The 13,453-nt window shown below is 36.0% G+C and overlaps 1 protein-coding gene across 1 annotated transcript in view; it reads right to left on the minus strand.

Moving 5' to 3' along the window:
* The window catches only part of SMURF2 (SMAD specific E3 ubiquitin protein ligase 2), a 114,053-nt gene that overhangs the window by 24,914 nt on the left and 75,686 nt on the right, over window positions 1–13,453 (minus strand). Inside the window, exons 4-9 of the mRNA XM_068977497.1 lie at window positions 10,759–10,892; window positions 9,797–9,862; window positions 8,073–8,157; window positions 5,305–5,388; window positions 2,401–2,603; window positions 91–175 (exon numbers count right to left, since the gene is read on the minus strand). Coding sequence (XP_068833598.1) covers window positions 91–175; window positions 2,401–2,603; window positions 5,305–5,388; window positions 8,073–8,157; window positions 9,797–9,862; window positions 10,759–10,892 — 657 coding nt within the window. The remainder of the gene's footprint in view (window positions 1–90; window positions 176–2,400; window positions 2,604–5,304; window positions 5,389–8,072; window positions 8,158–9,796; window positions 9,863–10,758; window positions 10,893–13,453) is intronic.

The raw sequence follows: 13,453 nt of genomic DNA on the forward strand, positions 1-13,453 counted from the left end.
ATTTTAAGGAGTTAAAGATTAAATAATCAAATAAGTGTTCAGTGAAACGGATATTCGGTGGTACGAAGGGTATTCAGAACGTGTTCTTACCTAGGCACTCTTGGATCATGCCACGTGCTCACGCCAGTCTGAGTATGTAAGAAATACACCTGACCTTGCTGTGTTGTCCTCTGTTCTGTAAAATTAGGAGACACTAATGATAAAAACATTCAAAATGTCCAAATAAAAAACAGCTATAAAACACTAGGACATGAATAGGTAAAATTTCCAAATTACCAATCTATTTTATTACAAAGGAACTGCCTTACTTGTTCTGAACTCAGAACACATTTCCTCCTGGAAACAATCTTATAAATGGTGCTGAGGGTCACAGGCCAGCTATCTAAAATATGGCTCATATATTAAACATGTTGCAATGGAAAATAGAAAACAAACTGTCATAGTACCAATAATTAAATGAAACAAACATGAAATTATCGTTTGTTTGTCTTAAATGCAGAGACTAAGGGGAACAGAAGGGCTCAGAGGAAGAGGCCAGCCAACTCTGGGGAGATTCTCAGGGGATTTGTAGTAACTTTCAAGGAGTTAACAGGCTGGGAATGCTTTTTAAATAATGCCTAATTTTATATCCAAACTTGTTATTTTTTTCTTTCCCTGAGAGAAGTGTATTCTCAAGTCTACACTTGGACTCCGACTAAAGCAAAACCAATGGAATACGAGAGAGATACCCTATAGTCAAAAACAGGCACTGATGGAAAAACAACCAAGTTAGAAAGAGAAGACTAAAGGCAAGTGTGCCTACTGGAGAGAAAAAAGTCACAGGTAAAATTAAGTCAAAACCTTCGGGAAGAGAGTGAGAAAGCCTGAAAAGAGAAGGAATCTGTACAAGGGCTTCTCTACTGGGGTTTCTTCAATGGTGGTTTTCGGTCTTTATTTATTTATGCTTTTCAGCAACAGAACTACTTAAAAAAAATCTAATGAAAAATTCCAGTATATGAAACAATAAAACTATTGCTAATACTTATTAGTATACATTTGTTCACAAACTTGTAATAAAAAACAATTTAAACTTTAAACTTTTATAAATGCAAAAATGTTTAAAACTGGTTCTGCACAACAGCTGCAGTAATCTCAGCCTTGGAACTCATGTTTTACTATGTTTCAGTTGTACAAAAAAAACTTTTAATTGAAATCACACAAATATAAAAGTATGACTCCCACACTCCAAGCCGCCTGCCTTATAATCTCAAAGAGAAATGGCAGGCAATACTACATTGTAATGTCTGAACATTAATAATGACTGCTAAATTTTACTAATGTTAACTTCTCATGACATTTCATTTATTTCTTACAACAAATCTACATGAGTGGTACTAATATTTCCCCCTTTTTATATAAGATAAAACCGGAGGCTCAGAGAGGTTAAATAATGTACCCAGAGTCAAACAACTATTAATACCATGTGGCAAAGACAGGATTTGAACCCAGGTCTGCCTGTTTTCCAAGCTCCATGCACTAATCACTGTGCTTTAAGTTAACCTGTATGGCCTAGCACAATTAATGGGAAAAAAAATTTTTTAATTAAAGAGTTAAAATACTTTATAAAGTCAGAATGATGCATTTAAGTTTTAAAAATATTCTAGAGTAAAAATAAGTTAGATCAGGCAATTCCCAATGTTGGTCACTAGGTGTCATGACCAGCCCACAAGAGTTTATCTAGAGGTTGTGAAAAGGGCAAGGGTGTAACTAACTTGGTTAAGTTTTTAACAAGAGAGTCCAGTTGAGTTCATACTACAAGAGTTCACAAGATGAGATTAATTTAGGAAGTTCTGTCCTCAGCTACAAGACTCATGTCATCTTTCACATGGAATTCTAAAATTTAGGAAATTACATAAGATTATATTTTTATACAAACATAGAAGTGACTAAATCATTTACAATAACCCAATCAGATAACCCCAAACTATAGACAGCACAAATATAATACATAAATACCATCACATGTATACATCATATGTATATTTAGAAAATTACATTCAGTTCTGACTTCAGACTGCTGTTATCAAGAACACCGGCATCTCACTTTTTACAGTGCCTGTGTACAAAGCAGTCTCACGCTGCTTCACGTACTCCTCACAATGCCTTTGTGAAAAGGAGAGGTATTGTTCATCTCATTTCACTGTAATGGAGCAAAAAGGCTGAGGTTAAAATGTCAAACTGTTGTTAGTCTTCTATCACTTCAGAGACTTATCAGAGTTGGGGGGGTTTACATTTACTTTTATTTTCATGCAGAATTCCTAAATCCAGATTAATAACTACTTTAAAAGCTGATTTTCTGGCTTTCTTAGCAAGTTTAAGTCAGTAAAACACACTTTATTTTTCCTCTGGTAGTTGTCATACCATAGCCTTCCGGTAGGTCTGGAGGAGTATGTAAATGTGTCCTGCTCATGTAATTTCTATGTCGTTGTGACCTGACTCTTCTCTCTGCCAGTCTGGGATCTGAAGACTGTCCACACGTTGCACCATTTGTTCCACTAATTGGAGTGTTCTCATCAACAAAGCAGCTAAGAGGTCTCCCAGGACTAGAATATTCAGATGCCGGTCTATCAAAAAGTAACAAGGAAAAAAACCTTACTCAACTCAGATATCAGAAGTAGAGTTTATAGACAATGTGTGTACTGCAGGAACAATCACTTCCAAGAAAACAGAATGATTAATACAAACATGATGACTTCAAGAAACTCTAAATAAAAGCAAACCAGAAGTCTCAAAGCACCAAAGAAACCCAGGTGATAAGCAGATTATCAGTTATGGATTAAAATCACTTTGGTGGTGGTGGTTTAGTCCCTCAGTCGGGTCCGACTTGTTGCGACCCCATGTACTGTAGCCCACCAGGCTTCTCTGTCCTTCGGATTCTCCAGGAAAGAAAACTGGAGTGGGTTGCCATTTCCTCCTCCAGGGGATCTTCCCGACCCAGGAATTGAACCCAGGTCTCCTGCACTGTAGGCAGATTCTTTACCATCCGAGCTACAAGGGAAGCCCTTACTGATCTTAATCACATTTTATATGAAATCTACATATCCTTGCAGATGTGTGTATGAGCGCACAAAGCCCTACTTGGCTCAGCTACAGGCCACTTCAGACGTGTAACTCCATCATTCTCCCGTGCTGCCTCTGCCACACTAACCCTCTTCCTCCTCCTCAATCTTGCATGTTGTTCTACCTTCAGTGCCAGAGAGTAGCCCTCCCTCCTATTTAGGATGATTTTTTTCTCCTATTTTCTCTAGGCCAGACTCTTTTTTGTCATTCAAATCACAGCTTAAGCTTAAGTGCTGCCTCTAAGAAGTCATTTCTGACCATCACATCTACTCACCCAGGCATTTGATAGTATATCACCTTACTTCCTCAGCAGAGCAGTTAATTTTGGTGTTTTCCTCATTTGCAACCCTGTTCCTGCCCGTCTTCTCCCACTAGACTGTTTATTGAGAGAACAGAGTCTGCCTAGTTACCCACCATAAATATTCCCGTACCTGGAACAGCACTCAGCATATATTTAAGAGAAGTAGTTCAATATATACTGAATAAAGGAAAGAAGACAGTTTGTCACTTCAAAGAGCTTCCAGTCTCTTCTAGGTCAACCAAATTAAGAGGATAATCAAGAGTTAATTTTTAAACTAACATTTACAATCAACTTTATACATGTGAAAATTAAAGTCAATTTTATCAGGTAAATGAGGAAGAAAGGGACTTCACTAAAACACTGACACAAGCACACGTTTATTTACACTGAGATACAATAAAACAGGTTCTTCTGACTTTAATATAATCCTCGGCTGTTTAATACTAGAAATAAACTCTCAAATAAGCATTTTTTTAAATGGCAACATAAGCTAGGCTTTCATTCAAGAATCACAGTGTAACAGAGAAGACTTAGTGACTCAATGAGTTAAGCAATTTAATCCCAATAAATAAAAGTTTTCCAGTGGTCATGTATGGATGTGAGAGTTGGACTGTGAAGAAAGTGAAGAAAGCTGAGCATCGAAGAATTGATGCTTTTAAACTGTGGTGTTGGAGAAGACTCTTGAGAGTCCCTTGGACTGCAAGGAGATCCAACCAGTCCATCCTAAAGGAGATTAGTCCTGGGTGTTCATTGGAAGGACTGATGCGGAAGCTGAAACTCCAATACTTTGGCCACCTCATGCTAAGAGCTAACTCACTGGAAAAGACCCTGATGCTGGGAGGGATTGAGGGCAGGAGAAGGGGAAGACAGAGGATGAGATGGCTGGATGGCATCACCGACTCGATGGACATGAGTCTGAGTGAACTCCAGGAGTTGGTGACGGACAGGGAGGCCTGGCGTGCTGTGATTCATGGGGTCGCAGAGAGTTGGACACGACTGAGCGACTGAACTGATAGCTAATGCGAAGCATTTGATGTTCTATGTCTGGGGTCATTCTTGTTCAGGGAGAAAAAAACAGTAGGGAGCAAAGCAAGCGCTGAGTAAGTACAGGTGGCAAATAAACTTTTTTCTTATTTTGAAAAGTAAAAAAAGGAAAGCCAGCCACTTATCCTGTTCATTTTCAGTTACTTAAAGAGCTTTCCTTGAAGCTTTCAAAAATTACCTTGCATCCCCGTCTTTACACATTAAGCTCCAGGAAGGCCTTTCTGCATTATTCATTGTTATAGCACAGAACCGAGCATATAACAATTTAGTAAATTCAATGATAGCTGTTAGCACTGTCCTGAACACTTTTCATCATGTTCCCCCTTACTTCGCTAAATCTTCATATGTTTCAGGAGTTTTAGTTCAGAGATTCTCCTCCTTCAGAGTTTTCCTTTCCAAGTTCTACCATTCCCTTACCCCCAACTCTAAGTCAAGTGCCTCTCCAGATGGTCTCAGACCATCTGGTCCTTCTCTTGGTCATAGACCTTACTGGACACACTATAATCATCCCTTGACATGACTGAATAAATGGTGATCCCTGTACACATATTTTGTTACAGCCATTCAATAATGGACTCAAAAAATTTAAGAGTCGCAGGAGTAAGATGACTTCTCAACGTATTCATTTAGCTCATTTAATAAATATTTACTAAATACCATCACAGGCCATGGAGCTACAATAACAGGATAACCTGCTCAGCAATCTTTATTAAAAATAATAAAGGCATCTGCTGTAAGATCTACTGATCTAGAGCAGTTTACCCCAAGGAAAGAAATCTGATAAAGCTGACATATAAACAGAGGGTGACTTCAGGAGGGTGAACAGCACAGACTCTGGAAAGAGATTCGTATGTTCTTACCGTGTTGGGCGTTCCCATTGCGTAGTTCTTGTTATGTGGTTTAGGTACTGAATTCTTCCAGAGGCAGTTCGCCTTTCTTCCCAGCTTAAATAAAAATATTGAGAGATAAAGCAGTAATAGGAAGCCAGACATGGAGTGGTTTTGGTGCAACCCATAAGACATTTGTTATGAATCAGCAATGAAAAATTGAAAAAATAATACACAGAATATACAAATTGTTTCAACTTATTTTACAACTGTATAATATGTCTTCTGGAATGCTGAAGCTTTTAAAATATTTATTCTGAGGAGTGACTATTTTCCATCAGCCAAACTGAGAATTTTTCAATGATGTAAACAATGCTCAATTATTGATAATTATACTAATTCTCCAGAATTTAGTGGGAGGGGGGAGTCCATACTAAAAATAAAAATTACACGTAATTTTAATTAAATGTAACTAGAAATGTGTATAAAAATCTTTCCAAAACATTTAGGCTACCCAAACTAATTTTTTAATCTTCATATTTTTATTTTCTCTTACATATTTTCTATCAAAAGTTATGAGTTTTTAAAAAATTTGAAGTACAGCTGACATACAACATTATATTAGTTTCAGGCATTCAACATAGTGGCTTGACACCGCCATACACTACACAATGATCACCAGGATAAGTCTAGTAACCATCTGTAACCAAAGTTATTACAGCACGGCCTATATTCCTTATGCTGTACATTACATCCCCATGACTCACTCTGACTGAAAGTCTGTACCCCCCAATCCTCTTCACCTGCTTCATCCACTTCCCTCCCTCTCCCCGCCCTGGCAAAGCAATACAGAGTTTGCTCTTTGTTCTCTGAGTCTGTTTCATCTGTTTGCTTTGTTTTTCAGTTTCCCCATATAAGTGAAATCAGGTGGTATTTGTCTTTCGCTGACTTATTTCACTTAGCATAATACTCTCTGGCTCCACCTGTGTTGTTAGGAACGACAAGATCTCATGCCTTCCTTATGGCTGAGCAATATTCTATTTTGTGTGTGTACACTGCATCTCCTTTATCTATGTCTCTGTCAATGGGCACACTCAGGCTGCTTCCGTATCTCATCTGTAATAAATAATGCTACAGTGAACAAGAGGATGCATATACCTGTTTGAATTAGTGTTTTCCTTTTCTTAGGATAGATGCCCAGAAGCGGAATAGCTGGATCATACGGTAATTCCGTTTTTAACTTTCTGGGGAACCTCTATACCATTTTCTGTAATGGCTGTACCAATTTACACTCCCATCTACACCATACAAGGGTTCCTTTCTCTCCATAACTTCAGCAACATTTGCTATTTATCAAACTAAATTTTTAAAAAGCAAAAATTTTACTTCAATCTTATTAAATAATATAACAAAAAAATTAGGTAAGTGACCACAGTAATGTTAATATTCCACCAAGCCATTGGCAAAAAAATAGAAAATAAAAAGACACTTGCAGGTTTCTCCCCCTTGTGATTACAATTACAGTACAATGATGTGGAACAAATTCAGAATAACTAGTCTTACACTTCTGTAACCTCTCAATATTGATTAGTTATTTCATCCTAAACTTCTCCCTCAAAAGTACCATAATTTACCTCACATCCATAAAAATTAACAGGTACATCAAGAGTCTAAAATGATCTATAAACAGACTTAAATTATAGCAATTTTTAACAGTTCCCACAAAATAAGTAAACATCACAGCCTGGACTTGCAATTTCATGTGAAAATAACTTAAATCAAATTTTAAATGAATTATACATTTAAAATGGATATCATTTATTATACATGTAAACTATACTTCATTGAAGTTAAAAATACTTTGAAAATTAAAAATAAAACGGTAAGATTTCAGAACTAGTATCAAACAAAAATAGAGAACAATGACAAAAGCATAAACTTCAGAATCAAGTTCTGCCATTTTTATGTGGCCTTTGGCAAAATACATATCTTCTCTGAGTCTCAGTTTCTTAAGCCTGTAAAACGCATGAGGGTGGTACCAGCAGTAACGGTAGTAGCAATAGCAGCTCATTATTTATTTATTTACTAAATCGTAGCTAAATATTTATTTATTTATTAAGCACTTGCTATAGGTAAGACATTGTGCTGAGCGCTCTACATGAATGATTTCATTTCATCCTCCCAAGTATTTAAGGCATGTGCACTACCATCATTATCTGCAATATAAACCAAAATTTACAAAAGCCAAATGAATGGATTGAACTTATAAAGCTAGCAAACAGAATGGTAAGGATCGAAACCCTAATGGTGTAACTCCAGAATCACATGCTATGAGAATGAAATATTATGTATATCATGTAATGATAAATCATATAAAGTGCTAACACTTGTAGGCTCAATAAATGTTACTATGTTATTGTCATTACTATTACACAAATTCTGTATCCCATCCCTTTAAATAGAGCAATGTCTCAGATTCAGTATGTATATACCATGTTTTGAATTTAATCAAACAAAAAAGCTTTTGTTTTGAATACATAATATTCACAAGAGATTTATATCTGTCAAGCAATTTGATTTTTTTCCCCAGTCAAAACTCTCAAGTAAAACAAATGTAACATATCTAATTTGTTCATAATTAGTTCATATATTATTTTATGAATCTGTTGTAATAAGATTCCTCACGAATTTTCTAAGTGCAAGGAAAACCAGGACTTTGGAACTGATCAGCAAATTCCTAAAGTATAAACACCAACTTATTGCTCATTATTTTAAGGATATTATCAATGAATTTAGCTTACCCATCGGGTAAATCATTATCAAACAAACGACTGCAGTCCACCACTTGTCCTCCTGTGCCTATTCGGTCTCTGGACTGAAGGCTTACTGTTAAACAACAAAAACATCACTAAGAGTCACAGAACTAGAAAGAATTACTGCAATTTACAACACTGCTTTTTAAAAGATATCTGGCTTATTAGCTCGTTTTAATAGTTAAGAATGAACTCTAGTTTCTATTAAATTCTGCAATTTCTTTGTGCATGATATTTTTCCCTTTAAGGTTTTCTACCTTTTATCATATTCATGGAGGAGAGTCCATGAACTCCTTTTCTTCCTATCATAATGGGGCAACACAAGTCCATGCTGCTGCTGCTAAGTCACTTCAGTCATGTCCAACTCTGTGCGACCCTATAGACGGCAGCCCACCAGGTTCCCCTGTCCCTGGAATTCTCCAGGCAAGTACACTGGAGTGGGTTGCCATTTCCTTCTCCAATGCATGAAAGTGAAATCACTCAGTCATCTCCAACTCTTAGTGACCCCATGGACTGCAGCCCACCAGGCTCCTCCGTCCATGGGAGACTCCAGGCAAGAGTAAAATCCATGAGTGCTCTTGAAAGATAACACATGAAAGGTATACTTGTGTATTTCACATTTTTGAGTTTTTAACTTCCTTTTCAATCTAAGAATGACAGGAATTAGGAATAATGCTGTAGTTTAGATACTTCCTTGATACCCACAATAGGGCTTTTGTTATGATGCTACTCTGGCAACTCCCTAACCATGACCCTAATTCATTGCCTTCTAAATTTAAGTCTTTCAATACTTTCTGTAACTAAAACCTCTCTAACAGGTTCATATAAGGTAATCTTTTTTTTTTTTTTTTTAATGTATTTTGGCCGTGCCATACAGCATGTGGGATCCTAGTTTCCCAACCAGGGAATGACCCCATGCCCCTGCATTGGAACCACGGAATCTTAACCACTGGACCGCCAGGGAAGTCCCACATACAATGTAATCATTTTATTCTAAATCCTCCTCTATAATCAAATGGTAAGATTTCAGTTGCATATTTCTTTTTAAAGAAGCTTCAAAGGAGCCCATCTCAGTGTCCTATACTATTCTAGGTATCTTGATCAATCTTAATCTATCAATTCTTAAGATAAGTTTCAGGAAATTTTATATAATGAGGTCAATTCAAGATTAACCCCACTAGTCCAATAAGTGCCTATGAGTAAGGGAACAATTTTTCTTCCCTTTCTCCCATCAGTGCTATACTGCTACTCCTCATCCTATTTTTTTCAGTTAGTAAAGATTATTTTAAAACCATAAAGTATTAAACTAGCTTTTCTTACTCAAAAACTAGTTTGAGAAGATCTTGATTTATCTCAAAGTTTTACTGTATTTGTATACTTTAAAAAAATTCCTTCCTAAAGGATCAATAGTTCTTCACATTAGGAGCCTATATTTTAAATTATTTATATTTTGTTCCTTTTTAAAAAAATTAAGTTGGCCTGGACTCTGGATCCAGCATTCAAATAATTTTACATGACTTATTTAATTCATGCCAGTACAATGAAGCTACAAAAGCTACAGTTATAGTACTTTGATTTAACAGGTATTTAGAGTTTGCTGTGCTAAGTTGCTTAGTCGTTAGACTTAGACTTAGTCGTTAGACTCTTAGACTTAGAGTTTAGGTCAGCTTAAATGAAACCCAAATTCATATAATTTTCAGTTCCACACTTACCTACTATCTGTCCTCTAACTGTATCATTGTCATTTGGCCCAAGTTTGCATAGATCCAACCTCTGATCTATTTCAAATCAACAACAAAAGGAAAAAAAGTAAGTTGGTATCAGAGATTCTAACATCTATACAGTAATAGTAAATTTCTACAATCCATTGGAAATTGGACCAGTCATTTCAAGAATTTTTAAGGTTTAATGATGAAACAAATGTTCAAAATTTTAACTGCACACATAATATTAATATAATGTCTCAACAGAAGTTTTGACAAACTCAGATTTCAAAAACCACAATACATGGCGCCAACGAGCAGTTACTTTTTCTCCAAAAATTTCGAAACACTTTAGTCTAAATCTTAGCTTGCCACTTAATAGTTTGGTTCCTAAGCAACTTATCCTTAAGCTTGATTTTTTTCAGGTGTAATTAGAGTACTTACCACATATTAAGGATTAAATCAGACAGTTATGTAAAACTCTCAGCACAGTACCTGGCACATAAGTGTCCAAAAATATTAGTTGTTGTCATTATTTTTATCTAACCATTTCAAATAACCCCCTGCCCCAAGACACAACATAAATATTAATAAGAGGGCAACTATAAACTAACAAAAGGGTTTGAGTCAGTTCTGGTACTAATCATTTAGAAGCAACTCACTTCTTCTCTCATGTCTCATCTATAAAAACAGGCATGACACTGGCCTGACCAGTTACAGTAAGGAACAATGTCAACCAATGTATGTTGGTTTTACTTTGGTTACGGCACTCATAACTGAATTCTTAACATGTTTCACTTCTTTTGAAAAAGTCAACAAAATAAATTTAGACCAGGAATTTTTATCAATGTTTCAAATATACAGGGGAAGTTAGGTTTCAGACCCCTGCCTCCCCCATCAAAATATACATATACGTATATATATTTAAATTTGTATATTTAAATTTTTAAGAGCATTCGTTATCTACTCACAACCAGTGTCTTTGAGGCGGTTGATGGCATTGGAAAGAAGACGAACACAACCAAGAAATCCAGCACCTTGTTTTTTATGGATCTTCTTGTGATTCCATACACTGATCGTAACTGAATCAGACTTTCCAATATACCTAAAAAAACCAAAATGACTGCATGAGTAACTTGGTAACTATGAGTAGTTAATATAAAAGTTTTCTTTCCTTTTTGTTGTAGTCCAAAGTCACAAATGTTTAAAATATGGCTAGATAGCACAAAATATGTTTGAATCCAATCTATCCACAGGACTGAATTTTTTTAAAAAAAAGCTCAAAAGTAAAGTCTAAAAAGAATTTTTAATATATTCTTCAACACATTTGCCACTTTCAGATTGAGTAACAATTTTTGTTAATAAAGGAAACTATTTTAGTAGCTAGTGTCACAGAACTCTATGGAAGTTTATGATTATTTCTTTCCAAAAACAAAAATCTTAGAAGAACTTTTATCACAGTCACATTTTAAATATATTTCAATGACATGACCTATTACCTCAGCAAATACTCAGTTCATTTTCAAGGGGCATTGTCAAGGCTGACAGACCAAAAATCTGACATACCTGTTATGTTTTAAAATGCTGCAGAACAAAAGCTGATTGTAACGCTTTTCCCCTGCTTCTTTCCTGTATGCAGGCCTTGAGCGAGCAGGACTCTTGCAGATTTCACTTCACTGCCTGCAGACAAGCAGAGCAGGGAAAAGCGTTACTACACTTGTCTGTGCATACACCTGGAAGTGTGGAGAAGCTCTACCACACCCAATTGTTAACATGGTGTCATCCCATGCGAAAATACTATAAAATAATTATATCAGTAGAACCCTAAATTTCAATGACTCTAAGAGGTCAAATTTTTGGTCCAGCAACCTTGACCTTCAAGTGTCATTCAGTAAAGCAGTAATATCAGAAAAATTAAAAAAAAAAAACAACCCTATACCACTTAAGTAAGGACTAAATCTTGTAAATGAGTAACATGAAAGGCACACTTGAGGCCTTGGATCCAGCTGTGTTAAAGCATGCCTACCCTCCTTTTAATTATGCAAGCTAATACTTTTACATTTTTTTACTTTATACTGGAGTATATTTACAATGTTGTGTTGGTTTCAGATGTACATCAAAGTGGATCAGTTATACATATACTCATTCTTTTTCACATTCTTTTCCCATATAGGTTATTACAATAGGTCCCTGTTGAGTATCTATTTTATATATAGTAGTGTGTATATGTTTCATTATGCAAGCCAACACTTCTCAAAAATGAAGCCAATGTGAATTTCATTTCTGTGGCTTGCAAATGAAAAAGCTAGACTAAAATATCATTCAGTACAAGTGTATCAATTTTCAAATAAACCTAAACAGAGCTTATTCAGTAACTATGTACCTCCATGATATGTAAAAATTCTAGAATCAGAATCAAGTATTAACCAGATAAATCACCCCAAACCAAACATTAAAAAAAAAAACCATCACACTAAAGTCAGTGTCCCAGCTGATACACAGGTATGCTAAAATACCAGTTCCTTGAGGCCTTAAAGCCTACCCCCTCCACTGGCTTAAGCATCCTGTTGGGAGGTTGGATATCAAAGCCCAGACAGACCCTGGGAACCTATATGGAAAACAGGAAAGCTTCTGTCAGCCTGTATCCTTGAATGACTGTCTTTCTCTGAGACTCCCTGAAACAAGACTATTGTCACCAAGCCCTGAAATATTCTCAAACTGTAAGCCTTATATACTCCAATGGTGATGACGAGGTTGAAACAAAAAAAGGAGTAGCAAAAAGTGTTTAAAAGGAATGGAAAGTTAAATCAACAACTCAATTTAAAAAAGTAAATAAATAAAAAGGGATGGAAAGACCTCCTGGATCCCTTCCCCAACCCAGTTCATCCTCAACCATAGCAGCACTCAGAGACACTAGGCACAGCTGAGGGAGGAGGTGAAATTCTGTATTAAAAACAGGGTATTCAGGGAAGGGGTTAATCTAGTGAATGGAGAGACCTCCTAGCATCCTTAAGTCTTTCAGATCCAAGAACCCTCTGAGATCAAGAATATAGCCCCCAGGAAGGAGAAGGAATAATTCTGTGCAGAAAATGTCACAGTTACTCCTGACCACCCTACCAAGCAGGCCAGCACTACCCATGGGCAGAGTTTCCAATCAATATTTAAGTGCCTCTCCTTGAATATAAAAAGACAGGAACCCAAATCAAACTAACAGAAAAGAAAAAAAGGAAACTTGAGCAGAGAGAGGTTACACAACAGAAAAAAACTACAATTATAAAAATTAAAAACTGGAGAGCAGAAATTACATTAAATAGGAATGCTGGAAAAAACAGCCCAAATATTTTGATGTGGGCTTTAATTTTTTACTAGAAGAAAAAATTTTTATTATAACTTTTTTAATATGGGAGAAAAAAAGACAGGACAACTAAATGAAAATCAATTCAGGAGAGGTACCATCCAAATAACAGGAGTTCCAGAAGAGGAAAAAGACAGAAATACAGTGGAGGAGAGGGAATTATCTATAGATCATTAAATAAACAGAAAAGTTTCCCATAACTGAAGAGTCTAAGTATCTAGATTAAAATCACAGTAAATATTGAGCATTATATTTCAAATATACTGTAGGAGAGTTTGTGAAGTGCTCAATGAGATAGACGGAAAACTAAA

This window comes from Capricornis sumatraensis, chromosome 8 (assembly GCF_032405125.1).
Source record: "Capricornis sumatraensis isolate serow.1 chromosome 8, serow.2, whole genome shotgun sequence".
Classification (NCBI taxonomy): Eukaryota; Metazoa; Chordata; class Mammalia; order Artiodactyla; family Bovidae; genus Capricornis; species Capricornis sumatraensis.